Source organism: Podarcis liolepis (genome assembly GCF_965112155.1).
Source record: "Podarcis liolepis genome assembly, chromosome: 8".
Taxonomy (NCBI): Eukaryota; Metazoa; Chordata; class Lepidosauria; order Squamata; family Lacertidae; genus Podarcis; species Podarcis liolepis.
This window is the reverse complement of record NC_139560.1, coordinates 83,143,689-83,166,103: the sequence shown is the minus strand read 5'-3', so window position 1 is coordinate 83,166,103 and position 22,415 is coordinate 83,143,689. Positions and strand designations below refer to the sequence as shown.

The window sequence follows — 22,415 nt, the reverse complement described above, 5'->3', positions numbered from 1 at the left end:
AGTAATAAACAAAAACAACAACATCCCAGGAACTTCCGGGGAGGAAGACGGTGGATTAGTCATTGACCGCTGACACTTCTGTCAGCGGAAATAATTATGCAGTGATCAAAAGCAACCAAGGCATAAATCTTGATTGTCAAAGCTCCCTTTTGAGATAAGCGGGGCATCATGGATTAACCTCTTATGCTCAGAAGAAGACATTCATCAGGATACAGTATAATGGCCAACAAGAAATGGGACTGGAGTATATGGAATTGGGTGTTGTCAGGGCTGCCGCCCAGTCCCAGCTCACATAGGACCAAGTCAGCCAGCGTTCAGTTTCAAAGAGTCTTTATTGGATTACAGGTTCCATTTCCAAACTGCAATGTGCAGCCCTACTTCTTCTAGGTCAGAACGACGAAGACCCGTCTGAGTCTCCGCCTCTAGCGCACCAGCTTAATACCCTAGCCTTGCTCCACCTCCTGCGCCTTTCCTTCCGTCTCTGGGTCCTTCTGCCCCCCTGGGCCTCTCCCTTCCTACTCTCTTCTGACGCGGACCCCCCTGACCCTTCCGCCTCCTTGCGGCGGGCTTTGGGACCCGGCTCACTCTCTGGGCTGCTGACTGCGCCAGCTTCCGCTACATTTGAACTTGGCGCGCGCGCCCAACTCTCCACTTTCCTCTTGATCGTTTCATCGCTCCCCGAGGTGGGCGTGACTACTCCTGACTCATGCCCTCCCTCCTTCTGAAAGTCTCCGGAGCCCGATATCTGGTCCCCGCTGCTCCCGGCTGGGCACGTGGGTCCCGATCTCCAACTGCTGCTTTCTGATCCCTCTCTGGACCCTTCTTCCTGGGGTGTCCCCCTGCTCTCCCCCCTTGCTCTGGCTGCTGGCGCTCCCTTCTGGGAATCCTCGGACTCGCTAGACAGGCTCGGTGATCTCGGGTCGTCATCCCCACTCATCCTTCCTTCGTATTCCTCCCCCTCGCTCTCTGTCTCCTCCCTTCTCTGCGTCTCTGCTCCTGAACCCCTGACAGGTGTGAAGATATAACAAATAATTATGGACTACCACACTGTTGAGATTTGTTGGAACCCTTGTAGAGAAATTCATAAGACTGGGTCAGATAAGAACTATGATTGACATTTAATGATAATAAAAAATGAAGAGCTTCTTTTGGACTTTTTTTGGGGGGGGAAGGTAGATGCAAAAGGACTGGGAATGAAGATTGAAAAACCTTCGTCTAGCAGATGGAGAAAGAGGTGGACAATAGTACAGCCAGATGTTATCTTGGAGTGCATATTCTGAACATTTTGAATAATTGTTACATACATAATTGGCAGACAGAGAATTGGCAGCTCCTCTTATTTCTTTTTCATTAATTCCTTTTCTATCTTCCTTTTCTATGATTTTCCTTTATACTTGCGTTTTGTTTTGTAAATTGAAGTTCTCTATCTTGGAATAAGGAAGATAACACCCATCGTCAACAGTTTCATGCTCCCATTGTGAGTTTAACTCATATGTGAGGTTTCTAATTGTTAACCCTTTAGGACATTAAGGAAATAAGAGAGCAGGCTAAAAATTGTACGCTCTAGTGGAGAGCTGCAAATTGGTTGCAGATTTTGTCATTGTGATGATTTTTCACAATACTTGGGTTCATCATCTTACTGACCTATACTTTAAGTCTTTTACATGCAGATTTCAGAAAAGTGTCATGATGAACCTCAGGCAGTATTTTGGAGAAAATACTGCTCACCAGTTTGGTGGAATATATGTAGTTTTAAGTGTTTTTAAATAATGAAACACTCCAGTCACACTTCTGTTTCTGTTTCACAACTTCATATATGCTTTATTTTATTCCTATTCTTGCTTTCAAACTACCCTTTTCTTTTCTTCTTGTAATTGTGCTACTAAGATGAATGTAGATCAGCTTAGTTTTGATTACCATAAATTCAAAATGGCAACCATTTTTGCATTTATTGTGAACACAAAAAATTGGAAACTCTTAAAATGTAACAAACCCTTAGGTAAAAATGTAGTACGTTTATATGTATATGTATATGTATATGCATATGTATATGTATATGTATATGTATATGTATACAGTCATACCTCAGGTTAAAGTTGCTTCAGGTTAAGCGTTTTTGGGTTGCGCTCCCGAAAGTAACGGAATGCGACCCGAAAGTAACGGAATGTGTTACTTCTGGGTTTTGCTACTCGCACATGCGCAGACGCTCAAAATGACGTCACGCACATGTGTAGAAGCGGTGAATCGCGACCCGTGCATGTGCAGATGCGGGTTGCGTTCGCTTCAGGATGCGAATGAGACTCTGGAATGGATCCCGTTCACATCCAGAGGTACCACTGTATGTATATGTATATGTATATGTATATGTATATGTATATGTATATGTATATGTATATGTATATGTATATGTATATGTATATGTATATGTATATGTATGTAACAGTGGTATTAAATGGAGGAAATGTTGAAACCCTACCCCTCTGAAAACCCTAAACGGTGATTCCTTCTACGGGCACAATTCACGTTAAATATATATTGGTCAACTTCCAGAACATAGATTGCCACTGGGAGCAAACCTACACCTGCAGAGGCCTTCTCTGGTACCTGTGGGGTCCTGTGTCCCCCCCCCGGTCAAATTAGGCTCAAAAGAAGCCCCTTTCAAGTCTAATTGTGTGGGGGGGGGAACAGTTTCAGGAGGAGGTCACAGCTGGGGAGGGCGAGTTCTTTGAAAATGTCCCTGTGCCTCAATTAGGCTTCAAAGAAACCTGTTGGTTATATTACAGCGTAGATTTCAGATGTCACAGCCCAAAATGGCCCCCACTGCAATTAAACTTGTAAGAAGCCAAGGTCTACTCTTGACTACAGCTCAGGGTCATAGCTGTCAACCGTCCCTTATTTGGTGGGAAACTCCCTTAGCCCAGCGCTGTGTCCCGCTGCTGTCCCGGATTGATGATGTCCCTTAAATTTGCCAGGTTTCAAAGGAAGCAGCTCCTCTCCCTCCCTCCCTGCCAGCCAGGGAGGAGGGAGGCTCCAACTGTGTTGCTTTGCTGCGTTGCTCACCCAATAAGGAGTCTGAGAACGACTGGGGGGGTGGAGTTTGCATGCCTTGTGCCGATCAACTCGGCCGCGTTGCCTGAGGACTCGCCTTTGCTCAGCGCTTCCCAGCGGAGAGGTGACGGTGGTTTTCCTTGCTGCATCCCCTTTGCCGGGTTGCTGCGCTGTGGGAACCACTGTTTGAGGCTTCGTTTGGCTGCTGGCTGGGCTTTCTGCCTTTGGCTTAGAGGGGCTCAGAAGTTGAACATACCTGTGGTTGGAAAATCCCTTATTTTGGCTGCTGATCCCTTATTTTTGAGGCTGCTGGTCCCTTATTTTCAAATCTTAAAGTTGACAGCTATGCTCAGGGTTAGAGAGGAGAGCGCTTCACCATGCCAAGTCAAGTCCAGGGTGGAACGAAGCAGCTGTGATCCTGCACATTAATGATCTTACTTCCAATGTATGGTCGAACTCTGCTAGAAAGGGTTGCAACATTGCACTCCCTGGCCAGCTTTTGGCCTGTCTGGTAAAAAAGCTGAAAGCTAGTAGATACTGTTTACTTATCTTGCTGTGTATAGATCGGGTCTTCTTCTTCTTTGTTTAGGGATTAATTTTGCTGTTTAAAGTTGTATTTTATTGATATAGTTTTTATTAAATATTTCAAAGATTTCTGTCCTGTCTTCCTATAAATATGCTAATTATCCATTCTGAGCCACTTAGAGCATCTGGGAAATAAGTCTTTAATATTTTAAATGCAAATAAAGACTTATTGAAGCATTTTTATTATTATTACAAATAAATTAAAAAGGCATCCTTATGCAACAAGACAAATATGACAATACTCATAAGTGACACAAATACATTTTTCTTTAAAAGAATTGTCTGCCAAATGAAACCTCTGTGACATAATTTGGTTTAATTTTTTTATATAAAAATGGTATTAGTAATTGTATTATAAATTGGTATTGTTATAATGAGGCTACTATTGGATTGTAATTGAAAACTAATCAAAATTATTATTAAGAAATCTTTTTTTAAAAAAACCTGCCCCATTAAAGTGGCTAATAGTTTTTTGTTGCTCATAAAATTAGCACGTTATTAAAATCACTGTCAAAGTGAATCATATATAAAGTTTCAGAACCAACGGGATGACAAATAATACTTTTTATATCAAATTATTATGCGTTGTAGTCCTGGGGGATGATGAAGTAAGACAAGTAGGGAGGTTACCAAAATGAAAGAAAAGAGGAACATTCTAACAGCAGTTTTGTACATCGAAGAAATAATTAAGTGGAAGATGTATCAACATGCTGCAATCCAATCAGGATGAATGCTCATTGATGTATAACCTCCCCATAAAAAAAGATCAGAATTAAACCTCAATAAAGACTGAATAGAATTTAACCTACATGTATGCTTTGAGTGGGCAAATCAGGAGGACTGCTCAATAAATAGGTTGTCTGGAGTCTGGATTTAGCAGTTACTGACAGAGAGCTAAACATATTTTAAACCTAGCATCACAGCTGTGTTCTTCAAAATATGCTGTTCTGTTTTAAAGTTAAAAGATTTTCCTTCTGTGAATAATGAATAATGAAACCATTTGTTGTTGGAACATCTAACTGCTGCATTTTAAAGAGGTGATTTTTCTGCTGTATGGCTTACTTTTAAATCCCATTGCAGAACCTAAAAATGAACTTTGAGTGAGCCATTGCTCTTTTTTACAGATATTTATCAGTTTTTCTATATCTATGCAAATAAAAAAAATATTTTGTGTGTGAACAATGTAGAATATGTACATTCCCAGGCCAAGTTTGTTAAGGTGGTGAAGTAACTTCTTTCTTCTGTGGGTCCTTCCTTGCCTACACAAGTATATTCTTCTCCTTGCTGGTCTTATCCTCTGTGTTCTCACTTCCCCCTCTTCAGCCATTGCAAATGCCTCACTTTGCTTGTGAACTGGCCAGTGTGAGCTGAAGTCCTTCCAGTTGGAGATTTCGTCCATTGTCAACACCAGTCTGGGAGATGAAGAGGAAGCTGAGGTGGCAACTGAGTCTTGATTGTGTGTGCCTTGTGTTGTTTGCTAGCGATGGCTTGGGGATTCTCCTGGTGCGCTTTCTATGTGATCCTGGAGAGGTGGTCTTGAGTCTAGGATTTTAGGTTTCCAGATTCACTGCTGTGAAATTGCTACATCCATGTCAAGTCCTTCTCCAGCAGCCATTGATTAGGCCCAACACATAAAAGGTCACATGTGGAATTCATGTTTCTGCCCTTCTGAAGTCATTCAAGTGAACGGTGTGGTTGTTTCCTGCAGAAGCAAAGAGCTCATTTGCTTGGTGAATGTAGAAGATTTTCCTTAAATTAAGTTCCAGTGCCATACTTTGTGTACCACTAAGGCAGCATATCTAAGAGCTGCAATGTATCACCTAGCGATACCACCTGGGCAGGTTTATAAGCTTCACCAGCTGGCTTAACACATACCCTCCAAGTGTCCCTATTTTGCAGGGACCGTTCTGGATTTACTAATGGTATCCCAGCTTCTAATTTTATCCTGGAATGTCCCTATTTCCTCTGCCAGTGCTGCCACCACAAAGCTCAGGGAAGAGGATGAGTCGTGTCACGGTCTGGTTCACGGACGATCGAAGTCCCAGCAGGGGACATCAGGACCGGGGGCAAGATGGTGGGGTGGGAGCAGGAACGGGGTCCAGAAGCCAAGAGTCCGAGGGTCAGAGAGCCAGGAGTCACAAAGTCAGGGGATCGAGGATCAAGAAGAAGGAGTCAAGAAGCCAAGGTTCAAGGATCAGGAAGCAAGAAGCCAAACACAGCAAGGCAGGAAGTGTGTTGCTGTGGCAAAGAGCTGAAGGGAAATGCTGACCTTATATCCTTTCCCAGCTCTTGCCATCAGGTGCTGTGAGTTACCAATCGGCCTCACCTGTGAGGCTGCGCCTTGCCTCTTCAGAACAAACTGAGGAAGGCCCCAGTCCTGCAAAGTCCTATTGGTCACAGGGCCTGGCTCCTGCACGCACACCTGACAGTCAGTGCTTGTTCTGAGCTGCAGCATTGGCAGTTGCAAAGGAGCAGGTGCCTCTCCGTGGCCGTTGGTGCCAGCCTCTTCCCTTGGGCAGCTCATAGTGGCTTCTGGAGAGCAGGCGAGGAGGAGAGGCTGCCGGCGCTGAGGCCCAGTCCCGTGTGACGTGCCGGTTTTGAGGGGCAGGCAGAGGGTAGGACCACCTTGTATCCACATCTAATCACTGCTTCTGGAATCTGGCCTTTAGACTAGACTGCTTGCCCTCCAGCTCATCTGCTCACCAGCTCCCGATTCTGGAACCTGACCTTTTCTCTTGTCTTTTACTGTGCTGCTTGCCTATGACTCATCTGCTCATTCTCTTTCACCTCTGAAACCTTGACACTTGCCTTTCTGGGACTACACTACTCTGGCTTGTTCCCATCTGACATCGGGTCTCTGGTCTTGGAGTACTCACCTCTGGCAGAGCATGGCACATTGTGGTGCAGATGTGAGTCTAAAGCTGGGTTGTCTAGCCTGCCTCTGTGCATAGATATCTCGTCCTGAATTGAGTTGAAAGGCTGGCTGTAGCCAAGGAGATGGGAGAAGGATGTGGTTTATTAGATGATAGTGTTGGATGCTGAGAGATGAAGCTTGGGAGAACTAGCTCTGCCAGGAATTGCTGCCTCTCACTCATTGTCAACTTTTAAAAGAATAAGCAGATATGTATATAATTTCACATTGTGGCAGAATTTCTCAGCAGAGGCTGTTTCTGAAGAGATTGCTCACCACTTCCCACTTCTTGAAAAAGATGAAGCAAAGCACTGAATCACGTTGCTGTGGAATATCTGAATCATGTTGCTGTGGAATATCTGCTTGATCTATTAAAAGCGTCCCCTCTGCCTGCAAATAATTGGGGAGAAGTAATCTAGAATTTTACCTCAACTCAAAAACTTCAAATTGATGCAGGTTTTCCAGACTCTCAAGAAACTCCAAATTAAATGTCTTTGCATCAAGAAAGAGTAACAGTTGCTAAAGAAAACAATTTACCATCTGGAAGCCGAGTCAGTTTCCTTTGTGTGTTATTTTCGAATAGAACATCCAGAGACAAAAATGTATTGTCAGTACCAGCAAGGCTGAGAATTTCACCATATGTTAACGTCTCACTCAAAGGAAAAGGAAGCAGCTCTCATTATTTTGCTGCTTACTCAAGATGCATTTTTTAAAATTATTGATGGAGAAAGGCAAACATGGGGGAAAAAATAAGAAAAGATGTGGAACTTCTAATTAGACCAAACAGCAGATAGAATGAAAACTTGCTCATTCTGAATTTTGCTCCAAGTGTGCCCAATTCTACAAATTGGCCTCCAAACTGGTGCCAATTGCCAGGGGTGATGGCAGTTGCAGTCCAAAATCATATCTGGATGGCACCTGTCTGAGGATGGCTAGACTAGAAGCTATTCTGTTTCCTTGATCAGCTGGTATTCATGGGACCATAGCAGGAGTTTAGGTCCTAGGCAGCTGGGTGCCACAGACCAAAGCAAACGACCAAAATATGGTATATGCATGGGGGAAGCAGTGAAACTTAGGCTTAATGCTTGGGTTCAGATAACAGGTGTGCCATACAGTTCAGTCAAAACTAAACAGTTGTGAACCCCATCAGTTTCAAAGGGAGAGGTTAGCATTTGCCAAATCTCCCACAATTCAGTAGGACAAGAAAAGTGCTTGCTTTTGGCTGCATTGCGTCCTATGTGAGTGGTGTGTCACTTAAGAAAAGTGGACTTGTGACTATCTGCTTGTGTTAATGGAAATAAAAAGTATGGACACTGAAGTCCTTTCAAGTGTAATGGAGTCCTTGTTACTATTTTGCTTACAAGGTTCACTTTGCAATGGAGAAGGTCATGTTTCATTTTTAAACCTGAATGAAGTTTGTGGCATCAAGGAAGGTTCATAAAAGTAGAATCATAGCTTTGGCTCAGCCAGAGATCTCCCGGATCCTAACTTGCTTATTTTGGCTGATCTCATGTTGGGGTTGTGTCTCCCCCCCCCCCCCACTTTTTTAAAACAGGAACCGTAGGTTTTAAAATGTGAATGTACAAATAAAAATGCTCACTTCCAAAATGTATTCTAGGGCTTTTTAGAGTTACTACATTATAGGGAAGAACACTGTCATGTGGTTTCAGGACAAGGCATAGTTTTTATTTTCAAGCTTTGCTCTTTTTTGTTGTTGATTAGTTCAGCCACAACTCCCAGGCTGCCAAACCCTGGATTTTTCATGTTGCCATTAAATATTGCTGCATTGTGATCTGAAAGCTTTTGGGAATGCCCAAACCACTCGCCATTGCCTCTGAATAATTGATGGTATCAAATTGCTGCAAAGTGTTGCCAGCAGAAGGATCCGAAAGGATTGTTTCTTAAGAAAGAAGCAAATTTCATTTTTCTAACCCCCCCCCACACACATACAAAGAAAGGGCTCATGAAGTTGCCTTTATAGTATTCAAAAATATCTGCTGTTTTATGTTTTATCGTCGTATAATTTTTGCTGCTGTAGAGCAGACATCTGATTCACCTTTGTAATGATGGGGGGGGGGAGAGAAGGGAGGGGGTAGGAATGACTTTCATGCAGTAAAAAGCACCACCCGCCCTACTTCTCATCAGTCTCCCTGGCAGTTATGACCAAGGTTGTCTCAGGTGTGGTGTTGGGGGTTTTGTGGTGTGGGCCACTTCAACATCCACACTGAGAATTCTTCAGGTCCTGCTCGGGTTTGCATGGCCGCCTCAAATGATCATTGGTCTAATGCATGGATAGGCAAACTAAGGCCCAGGGGCCAGATCTGGCCCAATCACCTTCTAAATCTGGCCTGCGGACGGTCCAGGAATCATCGTGTTTTTACAGTGGTGCCTCGCAAGACGAAATTAATCCGTTCCGCGAGTCTCTTCGTCTTGCGTTTTTTTCGTCTTGCGAAGCACGGCTATTAGCGGCTTAGCGGCTATTAACGGCTTAGTGGCTATTAACGGCTTAGTGGCTTTAAGAAAAAGGAAACAAACTCGCAAGAACTTGCAAGACGTTTCGTCTTGCGAAGCAAGCCCATAGGGAAATTCGTCTTGCGAAGCGACTCAAAAAATGCAAAACCCTTTCGTCTAGCGAGTTTTTTGTCTTGCGAGGCATTCGTCTTGTGGGGCACCACTGTACATGGGTAGAATGTGTCCTTTTATTTAAAATGCATCTCTGGGTTATTTGTGGGGCATAGGAATTCGTTAATTTTTTTCCCTTTCAAAATACAGTCCGGCCCCCCACAAGGTCTGAGGAACAGTGGACTGGCCCCCTGCTGAAAAAGTTTGCTGACCCCTGGTCTAATGCATAGAGCAGAGCTTTCCAGACTTTTCACGTTGGTGACACACTTTTTAGACATGTATCATTTTGCAACATTCAGTTTTGCATCATTCTGCGACACAGTTAATTCACTAGCAAACTGGAGGTTAAATTAACCCCTTTCCAGCCCTGGGAGTTGTGTTTGACACACTAACGTGTCATGACACATGATTTGGAAAGCTCTGGCATAGAGCAAGTCATGCCCTTGATTTTGTCAAGGGGTGGTCCTGGAAATTGGAGGGTGGGTTAATATCACCCCATTGTCATGGTCAGACCACTTCCTTGTGAGGTTTGGCCTTTCAGCAATGATTCTCAACCTGCAGGATTTGGGAACCAGATTAATAATAATAATAATAATAATAATAATAATAATAATAATAATAATAATTTATTTATTTATTATTCCCCAGTCACTCTGGGTGGCTTCCAACAAAATATTAAAATACAATGGTCTGTTACACATTAAAAGCTTCCCTAAACAGGGCTGCCTTCAGATGTCTTCTAAAAGTCTGGCAGTTGTTTTTCTCTTTGACATCTGGTGGGAGGGCGTTCCACAGGGCGGGTGCCACTACCGAGAAGGCCCTCTGCCTGGTTCCCTGTAATTTGGTTTCTTGCAGTGAGGGAACCACCAGAAGGCCAGATAGAATGGTCCACCTTTGGAGACTGGTCAAATCTGATGGAGTCCTGACTGCTCCGGGCAATTCTAAAATGGATTGACCAGGTAATCCTGTTGAGGCCTTTGTTTCACTATGGAATGGTGAGACCCATAGAGCCCTTGACACGACTGAGCACTCTCTGGTGCCGTGGAGTCATTTTGCCCCTTGGTATCCTGAGGAGCTGCGGTAGATGAAATGGACTTTAATTTCTATTTTTTGAAAAAATTAATAAAATATTTAAAATCAAGGCATAGATCTCACTTAGGAACTGATTGATCACAACTTCAGAGTTGTGGCGCTGAGGACAGTGAAGAGATCCTTCTTCACTGCCTCCATTGCAAACTTGGGGAACTATCCTCCAGAGTTGTTCTGTGTTATCTGGAGGCTGGTTTCTCCTAACCAGATGGCTAAACACTTTGCAGATAAAACTCCTCAGATGCCGCTGTTCTAACAGTGCCAGCCGAGGTGTCTTAACGCAACGTCAAGCCCATTGTTGTCGGATTAGTTCCAGTTCATACAGCCTTAGGATGTGGACAGGATATTTGCAGCAATGTATCCAACCACATGGGATGCAGGTGGCGCTGTGGGTTAAACCACTGAGCCTAGGACTTGTCAATCAGAAGGTCGGTGGTTCGAATCCCCGCAATGGGGTGAGCTCCCGTTGCTCGGTCCCTGCTCCTGCCAACCTAGCAGTTCGAAAGCACATCAAAGTGCAAGTAGATAAATAGGTACCGCTCCGGTGGGAAGGTAAACGGCATTTCTGTGCGCTGCTCTGGTTCGCCAGAAGCGGCTTAGTCATGCTGGCCACATGACCTGGAAGCTGTATGCCGGCTCCCTCGGCCAATAAAGCGAGATAAGCGCTGCAACCCCAGAGTCAGCCATGACTGGACCTAATGGTCAGGGGTCCCTTTACCTTTTTATCCAACCACATGCTCATTAGATTTTTGGCTTATTAAAGCTGGCCTAGATGGTGTGAATGGGTCAGAAGAATGGTAAATGGATACTTGCAATGATGGAGTGATACCCACTGTTATTAAAGAGGGTGGTAAAAGCCTACTCTAGACACCCAGTGAAGTGTAAGAACAACAGACCGGTCACCAACACTCCTTTTTTGGCAAAGGTGGTAGAGAGGGTAGTCATAGGGCGAGCACCCTCTGGGACCCCATGACCAGGACATGTCAACAGGGCTGTTTTCAAGGGTTTGGTGGAGGAGACTGTGCCTTTTGGGTCAAGGCTGGTTGCTTATCTTTTTTTAAAAAAAATTTAAATTCAAAATTATAACAAGACATATTATCCAAAAACATATCATCCTTGTTTCCCACCCCCATTTTTCCTCCCTCCTCCCTCCCACACAAAACCCACCCCCCCACCCCACCCCCCGACTTCCCTCAGTTCCAGTCTTTGGTTTCTCTAAGAATGCTGTTTTCTGCATGTTACAAAGTTGTATAGATCCTCAAACTATTTAGCTGATTATTATCAATAAAAAGTTTGTGAATGTTTATTCAAAACCTGACAAGGAGTCCAGTTCGCTTTGTTGCGTCTTCAGATACTTTGTAAAGGGTTCCCATTCATTCTTAAAGTCACAGTTATCCTTGTCCTGTAGCTTATATGTCAGTTTTCCCAGTTCTGCATAGTCCATCAATTTTTCTTGCCATGATTCTTTAGTTGGGGTTTCTTCAGTCTTCCATCCTTGTGCTACCAGAACTCTCGCGGCCGTTGCCGCATGCATGAAGATGTTTTTCAACTTTTTTGGCAGGTCTTTCCCTACAATCCCTAATAAAAATGCAAGGCTGGTTGCTTATCTGAGCTGTTTGCGTGGGGTGGGGAAACATATAGATCACCTGCTTGCTTTTGTGACTTTTAAACTCTTGCTAGGGAGTTAGCACCATGCAACTGCAGACCTCAGAACACTCTGAGGTGGGTTTGGAAGGTACAGAACGATTCCTGCCATTCCCCAGAGGGGGCAGAGACGAGTGGTGGTGGTAGTTGACTCCCTTCTGATCGAGATAGAGGCACCAGTGTGCAGAGGAAACAAGATGTCCCAGGAGGTGTGCCATCTTCCAGGTGCAAAGATTCATGATGTGACAGAGAAGATGCCAAGTCTTAGACACAACCCCTTCCTTCTGATTCATGTGGGTACAAGCGATACTGACAGAGATTATCCATCTAAACCTTTAATTAAAGCAGCGATACAGTGCAGGATAAAGTTTAGCTGGACGTTTTCCCACATAGGCACCAGTGAAATGAATTGAGCCTGTACAAGAGTAGCGCCATTTTTTTACACAGCTGTCAACAATTTCACAGAACCATGACCATTAATTGTACTATCCAGTACTATCCTAAATTTATATATACTTTCCTTCTTCCTGCATATTTGGGTTTTCTCCCCCCCCCCCCCAGCCTCTGCCTCAGTGCTTGGCTGAAACGCCGAAGGGGGTTAATGTAAGCTTTAGGTTTTGGGTGCATGTGAGCAAACAATGATTTCTTAACAATAAATCTAAAGCAAGATGATCTCCACAAGAAGGCCAAAAGTCATTTCAAAGGGGCTAAAGCAAATATTTTATTTTCTACATTTGCAGATTCAATTTGTGTACGAGGCTTTGATCCAAACATCAACATGGTCACCGGAATAACTCCAGTTAACCCCATGTTGTCAAGTATGGGATTAGTAGCCCAGCCGCCGCCAGCGGAGGTGCCTGTCATCAAAGAAATAATTCACTGCAAAAGCTGTACACTCTTCCCTCCAAATCCAAGTAAGTGTGCTTGGTTAATTTAATTATTGCTCCAAATCGCTAGTCCAGTTCAGGCTGTCCTAATCAGTTTTTACCCAGGGTAACAATGGCAATTTAGTTATCCCTTCACTTAACGTTTCCACAGGGAAAAAGACTTCACAATTTGGATAACATGAGGCAAACTTCCTTCCTTCCTTCCTTCCTTCCTTCCTTCCTTCCTTCCTTCCTTCCTTCCTTCCCTTAGCACAGCTCTGATATATTAGCATCCCACAACATAGGGAGCGTTCACTTTATACAATGCTACCTCGGGTTAAGTACTTAATTCGTTCCAGAGGTCCGTTCTTAACCTGAAACTGTTCTTAACCTGAAGCACCACTTTAGCTAATGGCTGCTGCCACCACGCCGCCAGAACACAATTTCTGTTCTTATCCTGAAGCAAAGTTCTTAACCCGAGGTACTATTTCTGGGTTAGCGGAGTCTGTAACCTGAAGCGTCTGTAACCTGAAGCGTATGTAACCCGAGGTACCACTGTACCTTGGTCTATGTACCTCAGGGCTGCCAGCATCTCTCCAGGGCTTCACAAACAAGGGGACGCTCCCAGGCCTACCTGGAGATTGAAGCTGGCTTCGTCTTCTGCACACCAAGCCAATGTTCTGCCACTGAGCTGAAACTTCTCTGTGGGTCCAATATTTGCCCCAGTCCCCGTCTAGGGGATCCTTCCTCGCTTGTTGTGCAGCCACGGGTTCAGTCTTCACCCCCTTTTAGTAGACTCTCCCCCCCCCCCCGTCAGGTTTTTTGTGATAGGACTTTTATGGGATAGGTCTTGTGTCATTTTGATTTATTTTTTTTACCTTTTGTTCATTGTGATGATCTTCACCTGAACAAAAAATGCTTTGATTAATTGGGAGCTGATAAAGCAAACAGCACTGAGCACATAAGTTCCCGTCTTAATGGCAGAAATTTGTGGTGTCAGCTGATTAATATTTTAATAACCAAATAAGTTCTGTGAGGACTTGATCTGATTAGATGCCTTTCTGATTATTCAATGTCAAACTTTTATTTAAGCAATTTATTTTATGTCTGAAATGACTTACGGGGCTGAATAGGAAAGCAAGTGAGAACTTTAATTTTTCTCTTAGATCTTCCGCCACCTTCCACAAGAGAGAGGCCACCTGGATGTAAAACCGTGTTTGTTGGAGGATTACCAGAAAACGCTACTGAGGAGATTATTCAGGAAGTCTTTGAGCAGTGTGGTGACATCACAGCAATTCGGAAAAGCAAGAAGAATTTTTGTCATATCCGTTTTGCTGAAGAGTTCATGGTCGATAAAGCCATTTACCTTTCTGGTATTTGTCACATTCTTTAATGGGTTTTCTTTGCGGCTGAGCCAGTGTGGTGTAGTGGTTAAGAGGGGTAGTCTCATAATCTGGGGAACCGGGTTCAATTCCCCGCTCCTCCACATGCAGCTGCTGGGTGACCTTGGGCTAGTCACACTCTCAGCCTCACTCACCTCACAGAGTGTTTGTTGTGGGGGAGGAAGGGAAAGGAGAATGTTAGCCGCTTTGAGACTCCTTAAAGGGAGTGAAAGGCAGGATATCAAATCCAAACTCCTCCTCTTCTTCTTCTTCTTCTCATTTGCATTTTGCGATGTTGATTTGCTGTTATGTTCTTTAACCTTTATCGTAGCAAGTGTTTGCAAAGCTCAGGAGTTTGGGACAGAAACTGCAAGGGCACAGTCACAATTCCTCTATCCCTAATGTATGGTATTCCTCTTAATTCCAGGTGTGAAGGGGGCTGTTTCACAGGATTCTGTGAGCACATGATGCTCGACTCAAGGGGGCCATTTGCCTGATCTGCTGGAGCCATTCCTATGGCCTTAGTTGTTCCTGTGTTCACCAGAACGTTCCCCTGTTTTCTGCTGCTTTGTGATAATTCAGTAGAGAAGAGAGGCTCCCCAAATGGTGCCAAAAACCATTGATTCAGATAGGGTTTTTATATATGGTACTGGCCCTATTCAGTCAGGACAGCTGGTTTTGATATCAGTAGTCTGTACTGCGTTCTCTATAAACAGCCGAGTCCCAATCAAAACTTACCTGACTTACTGAAAATGGCTAAGTCAAATATATCTCTCAATCGGTCTTCTGTCTTCTTAGCCGATGGATTTCCTAATTCTAGGACAGGATGCGGGCAATGCAAAGTATTTTTAAAATATGGGAATAGGCAGAATCTTTACAGCTGCATTTGCAAAGGGCATCTAAGGATATCGGCCAGTTGAGCAGGCATGAAAATTGCCGTGTAGACGATGGATCAGAACTGGGTCATTGATGCAAGTGGATAAACCAGGCACACTAATGAGCAAGATCAGAAGAGACGAGGCTGTAAACATGGGGTATAAATATATCACTTTGGGATATGTCCATCCGTACTTAATTTGCGCATCTGTGGTTGTGTTATTGAACAGGTAATGACCCCAGTGTAAGACCTGGTTTGCACGTGCAGCAAAATGAATGGGAATGAGGTAAAAGTGAGTCAAAAGGACTGTACCACTTAAGACATCATCATCATCATCATACCTTTATTGTCAATGTACAACCTGTGTACAATGAAATTAACCAAGTCTCCCTCCTCACCCCACACAAACACTCAGTCTCATTGCACTCTGTGTGCTTGTCGCACAACACACCAACCCCGAAAGTCAGTTGCACTATATTATTTTCCATTCAGCACCCTAACAGCCCACGGATAGAAACTGTTTTTTAGCCTGTTGGTACGACTGGCTATACTTCTATATCTCCTGCCTGAGGGTAGAAGATTAAAGAGCTGCTGGCCAGGGTGTGATTTGCCCCTGAGAATTTTTCTCGCTCTCCAAAGGCATTGATCCCTTGTGATGTCATCTAGCGGGCTCAGGGGACAGCCCATGATACCACCCTCTGTAAAGACTTTCTGTCCGTGGCTGTCAAGCCAATGTACCACACTGTGAGACAATATGAGAGGACACTTTCTATTGTGGACCAGTAGAAGGAGGTCATCAATTGTTGATTAACATTGTTCTTTCGCAAGACCCCGAGGAAATGGAGTCTCTGTTGGGCCTTCCTAACCACCTGAGTTATATTGTTTTTCCAAGTGAGGTCTTCACTAAAGTAAACTCCCAGGAATTTAAAGGAAGAGACTCTCTCCACACAACCCCCCCTGATAGACAATGGGGCTAGTTCCCCTCTCTTCCTCCAAATGTCCAACACGATCTCCTTTGGGATGCTCCTCACACTGCACATGCAAACCAGGTCCTACAATGGAATCATGAGGAGAACCCCTCATAACCTATGTGAGGATCCCAAACTGTTACTGCATCGTATTATGCTAGAATACTCATTCCATCATATCTCAAACAATACCAGAAAGAGGAAAATAGCTTTGTATTTACTGGGTCTCCTCCCAGGCTTAATTTTCGTAAAATAATGTAGCAAAGTTCTAGCTTCTAGTGTGACAGAGAAGCTGCCGTGGGTTCGGCAGATGCTTTGTTTTAATTGCGCTGAATTACTGTTTTTCCTAGATGATCTTTATTATGTTTTCAAACATAAAACATTCTGAAGAGTGTAATTTTTCAAGCCTGTAATAGACAAGAGACATAAAAATAGAATACATAAGTTATTGCGACTACAGTCTTCATGTTACATGAGGATACAGCCCTGTTGCTGTCGTTTACAGTATAAAGGTGGATCACACACCACTCCCAGATAAGCTCTGCTCACAGAAATCCCACACACGCCATTGAGGTTTCTGATGTAAACAGGGCCACACGCAGTGGCGTAGCGTGGGTTGTCAGCACCCGGGGCAAGGCAAGTAATTTGCGCCCCCTAACCCGTGGATTTTAGGTAGGGGCAGAGAGCTGCGAGTGTGAGCGCGCCCCCCTCCCCAGATGTTGCGCCCAGTGCGGCCGGCCCCCCCTGCAACCCCCACACTACACCATTTGCCACACGGATTGAGTTCTCACTACGTCTTACATTTACTTGCCAATTTATGCCATCGTATGTGGGGGGAAATCATCAAAAAAAAGGAAGTAGTAGGCTTGCTGCATCTTCCTTGTGACAACCCTTTCAATATTTGAAGATGGCTCTCATATCTCCTGTCAGTCTCCTGTTTTCCAGGCTAAACATACCCAGCTCCTTCAATCGTATTGGTTTGTAGACCCTTGATCATCTTGGTCGCCCTCCTTTGCACACCTTGCAGCTTGTCAACATCCTTCTTAAATTGTGGTGCCCAGAATTGGACACAATATTCCAGGTGTGGTCTGACCAAGGCAGAATAGTACTATTACTTCCCTTGATCTGGACATTAGACTTTGGTTGATGCAGCCTATAATATACCTAGCTGCATCAGAAGGCTGACTCATGTTAAGCTTGTGGTCCACCAAGACCCCTAGATCCTTTTCACATGTAAGCCAGGTGGTCCTCGTCTTATTTTTGTGTATCTGGTTCTTCCTTCCTAAGTGCAGAACCTTACATTTGTCCCTACTGAATTTCATTTTGTTAGCTTGCGCCCAGTTATCCAATCTGTCAAGGTTATTTTGAATTCTGATTCTGTCTTCTGTGGCATTAGCTACCCCTCTCAGTTTGGTGTCATCTGTAAATTGGATGAGCAACCTCTCAGTTCCTTCAACCAAATTGTTCATGAAGACGTTGAACAACAATGGGCCCAGGACAGAACTCTGCAGTACCCCACATGTCACTTTTTCCCAAGATAATGAGGAACCATTAATGAGTAGTCTTTGGGTTTGGTCAGTCAACCAGCTACAAATCCACCCAACAGATCCAACAGATCCTACAAATCCACTCTTCCAGCCCACATTTTACCATCTTACTCACAAGAATATCATGGGGGACTTTGTTAAAAGCCTTACTGAAATCAAGATACACTAAGTCCACAGCATTCCCCTGATCCACCAAGCTTGTAACTCCATCAAATAAATAAATAAAATGAGATTCATCTGACATGAGGTATTTTTGAGAAACCCATGCAGTACATACATTGATGCAGAAGATTTTAAAGGTTAACATTTCATTGAAGACAGAACTTTTCCTAGTAGGAATAATGGAAATACAATTAGAAAAGGACCATGGAACATTATTTCAATATATGATCACAGCAGCAAGACTTATATACACAAAAGTAGAAGGGTTCATCATGACCTACCATGGAGGAGTTGATATGTTTAATTACAGAAAAATCAATGTTGATAGTTACTAAAGATTGGAAACCTCTTGTGGACTTTTTGCATAAAAAAAGAAAAAAGAACTTGTTATATCTGGGTTCTAGGAAGAAAATAGAAAGTGGAATCGTTGGTTGTTACATTGGAGTGGGTGATTAGAGTATATATAACTGGCAAAGAATCAGAAGTTCTCGTTTTTTTCTCTTTTCCAATTTTTACTTATTTCTCTTTTTTTCTTCTTTTCCACTTCTTGGTTTGCATTTTATGTAGATTAGGTTTTTTTTATCTTTGATATATTAAAAAGATTCTAGGTATTTGATATTAACTTTTGTATATCATTTTTCAAACTTTAATAAAATATATGGGGGGGGGGATAAGCAAAGACTGATAAGTAAGCTATTAGGCAGCAATAAAAAGTTCATTTTAACCAGGGGTGTCAGTTTATTGTGGAGTTGTTGCTGCTCCTGAAGGCAAGTTTTATGCAGCATTCACATGTTTTCCTCATTAAAATGTTGTACCGTACTGTTTCCCCATTAAAACCAGTACTGTTTCCACAAAGAACCCTACAAGTTTATATATATATATATATATATATATATATATATATATATATATATATACACACACACACACACACACACACACACACACACACACACACACACCCAACAAGTGGTGAATCTGATTTAAAGATGTGGCATTTTGATGAGGACGTTGTGTGGATGATGCAAAAACTTGCATGGGTGTGCAACACCAAGTCCGCAATAAACTGCTGTGTGGAAGCACAGGGATCACATTCACAATATCAGTCTGTTTTCCTCTATTATTGACAGCGCATTTGGCTCAACAGAAGTGTTATGTGCCTTCAAAATGCAGATGGGTGCATTTCTTTATTTAAGCCATTGTTAACCATTTTTTAGTCCAATGCAGGGTTTCCCAAACTTGGGTCTCCAGCTGTTTTTGGACTACAGTTTCCATCTTCCCTGACCACTGATCTTGCTAGCTAGGGATGATGGTGTTGGGATTTTCCATTTAAGTTGCAGACATGTGAGATTGTTACATGTCACATGTCTGTTTACATTCCAGCACAGTTTGCTGGAAACTTCCGCTGTGTATCGCTTTTGCCTCTCTCTCTGAGGAGACGGAAAGAGAGACAGCATGTTTCTTTGTCCTGATTTATGCTTAATAAATCCGTAGCTTGTTAGTATGTTTCCACAAGCCTCACGCCTCTTCTGTTTGCTCAGTTTGCTCTGCTGATAAAGTTTGCTCAGGCTTTGAAGCCTGAGTCGCTGATTTACGTCGCACCTGAGGTCGGGGGATCGTCACGGCTGGAAGGGCATGATCCAGCTGGGGGTTAGCCAGCTGGCTTCTCTACCCTCAAAGGATGCCGACAGATGGGAGTTGTGGTCCAACCACAACTGGAGACCCAAGTCTGGGAAACCCTGGTCTAATAGTTACAAATAGCAGTAAGAAGGCAGGCCCCGCTCTCAAGTTAGCAGTCTAAAATATGACATAAATGGTGAAATATACTCAGAGTCGAGAGCGGATTTCATGCTCTTTATTCAGCTCATAGTGGTGAGGAGGAATGAAAGTCCCCCCCAAAGTATCTGCCCTATATACATTATTTACACAATGGGCTGCACATGATTGGCTAATTCCGGAATTCTTCTGTAGGCCAATCAGGTTGTGGATTCTTCCATCTGGAGCTGGATTGGGTGGCTCCTGCAGACCAGTCATATGCTGCATTGTTCTAGGACCAATCAGACTGCTGCACAGTGGCGTAGCGTGGGGGGTGCAAGGGGGGCCGGCCGCACCGGGCGCAACATCGGGGGGGGGGCACGCTCGCTGCCTCTGGAGTCGCCAAAGAGCCTCGGGCGCAGGCTGTAGCAGAGCCGCATGTCTCGTGGAACCGACGAGCTGTGCGCGCGTCCGGGCTGAAGGCGTCCGGCAGGCAGCGGCTCTCAGCGCTCGTCGCGGGCGCGCGTCAGGGCCGCGGAGGACGCGCCAGGCAGCCCCTCCTCACAGCCCCGTCTCCGCCGCTGCTGCTGCAGCTGCTGGGCCATGTTGCATTTTCCTCGCCTCTCTGCCCCCCCCTCCTCCGGGCAAGCGGCATCGTCAGCGGCAACTCGCCTCAGATCACCTGACGCGGCAGGTTAGGGGTTGGGGGGCGCAAATTACTTGCCTTGCCCCGGGTTAGGGGGCGCAAATTACTTGCCTTGCCCCGGGTGCTGACAACTTATGCTACGCCGCTGCTGCTGCATCTTGGATCCTATTGTTCTAGGACCAATCAGACTGCTGCATTTTGCATCCTATTCAACTCAGTACATAACAAATGGGAAAAGGTGCTGAGGGAGAGGAGGAGGTGAGAGAGAGGAGGAGGAAGACATCAAACTCAGACAATGGGTTTCATATATGGAGTATTTGTAGCAGCCAGTTCAAGGAGTGAAGCAGCTGAGCTAGCTGAGAGAGCCTACAACCCTCTCTTCTTCTTTATATCTGGATGGAGTGCTGTTAGCTTCTTGTTTTCCACATAATGAAACCACCGTTTTAATAGGCAGGCTTCAAGCAAACCAGCAAGAATAAATGCTAACTCATTGACAGGATGCGACGCGTATGGACATAAATAAAGGAAAGGAGACCTGACGTGGTTTTTGCTTGTTGTTTCCAGGTTATCGCATGAGATTAGGATCTAGTACGGACAAGAAAGATTCAGGCCGACTTCATGTTGATTTTGCACAGGCAAGAGATGACTTTTATGAATGGGAATGTAAGCAGCGGATGCTGGCCCGAGAGGAGCGTCACAGGCGCAAAATGGAAGAAGATCGGATGCGGCCCCCCTCTCCGCCTGCCATCATGCATTATTCGGAACACGAAGCAACTTTGCTGGCAGAAAAACTGAAAGGTAACGGGACGTTTCCCAGCCACGTTGTCGATAAATCTACAACTCTGTCACAATAAGTTGTGTACATATTAATGGGTAACAAAGCAGGTCTCTCTCTTAACTTCCCTATAGCTGTTCAGGTGTGATAGTGCAGGCTGTAAAGGTAAAGTGACCCCTGACCATTAGGTCCAGTCGTGGCCGACTCTGGGGTTTGCGGCGCTCATCTCGCTTTATTGGCTGAGGGAGCCGGCGTACAGCTTCTGGGTCATGTGGCCAGCATCACTAAGCCGCTTCTGGCGAACCAGAACAGTGCACGGAAACGCCGTTCATCTTCCCGCCGGAGTGGTACCTATTTATCTACTTGCACTCTGACGTGCTTTCGAACTGCTAGGTTGGCAGGAGCAGGGACCATGCTACGGGAGCTCACCCTCTGATCGGCAAGTCCTAGACTCTGTGGTTTAACCCACAGCGCCACCCACATCCCTAGTGGAGCCTATAGCCTGTAGCAAAAGAGGCAGGCATACCAAACAAGACACTCTGTCTCCTCTCTCCCACCACTGCTGCCACATGGGTCTCTCTCAATTTGTGTGTGTGTGTGTGTGTGTGTGTGTGTGTGTGTGTGTGTGTGTTTTAAAAAATATGTCTGGGAACAAACATTTAACCAAATGCATGTACTGTACTTTTCTGTGTATAGGACGATGTTGTTTTTTTATTTTGAAATTATGTAAAAAAATTGGAGTTGTCTTATACATGGATAGTGCATAGAGGGGATGTGGGATTGGTTGCTGCTGCGAGCCGGAGATTGTCTGTGGCTAATGGGTGTGTTATTGGTGGGTGTGGCAAGGGCGGGTTTTGATTGGCTGTCGCTGCTGCAATTGGGCGGGCGACTGGCGGTCAGTCGAGTGAGCGAATTTTGGCCAATCCCCCTAAAGAAAGCTCAACAACTCTGGGCAATCCTCCCCACAAAAAGCTCAGCAACCCCATTTTCTTAATTAGGACTTAGACACACACGGTGTGTGTGTGTGTGTGTGTGTGTGTGTGTGTGTGTGTTTGTGTGTTATACATGGAGAAATACGGTACATGTGCTTAAAAATAATGGCAATGTGTTTTTCTTTCACACATGATATCCTGAATGCACTTAGGGGTGAATAATGCAAAGACAGTCAAGATGTTTGTAACAGTTCTTGTTTATTATATGCTATCTATTGTAAAATTACATAGAATGAAATAAAAATATAAGAATAAGAAGAATAAGAATAACAACTAAAGATGCACACCTGGTAGGTAGGTGTAAGATAATTAACTGCTCAGCTTCCAGATTCTTGTATCTGTCACTGTTGTTCACAACGTGGGAGGCAGTTGGGTTCATCCCACAAGGGATTCACTGCTGTCCTCCTCCTTCTCCTCCTCCTCCTCCTCCCAGGTTGCTGATTTCAAATACTGTTAAAAATCACACAGCACCTAGGCAGTATGGTACCATTTCTACGACAGACAGAAAAACGTTACATGGTCCGCCAAGTCCCTCAGCAATTTTCA

The 22,415-nt window shown here is 44.4% G+C and overlaps 1 protein-coding gene across 8 annotated transcripts in view; it reads left to right on the top strand.

Annotated features, from left to right (window-relative positions):
* The window catches only part of ENOX1 (ecto-NOX disulfide-thiol exchanger 1), a 279,910-nt gene that overhangs the window by 178,217 nt on the left and 79,278 nt on the right, over nt 1–22,415 (top strand). For all 8 annotated transcript variants that reach the window (XM_083519375.1, XM_083519381.1, XM_083519380.1 and 5 more), the window contains 3 exons: nt 12,640–12,813; nt 13,932–14,138; nt 20,667–20,900. In XM_083519375.1, coding sequence (XP_083375501.1) covers nt 12,640–12,813; nt 13,932–14,138; nt 20,667–20,900 — 615 coding nt within the window. The remainder of the gene's footprint in view (nt 1–12,639; nt 12,814–13,931; nt 14,139–20,666; nt 20,901–22,415) is intronic.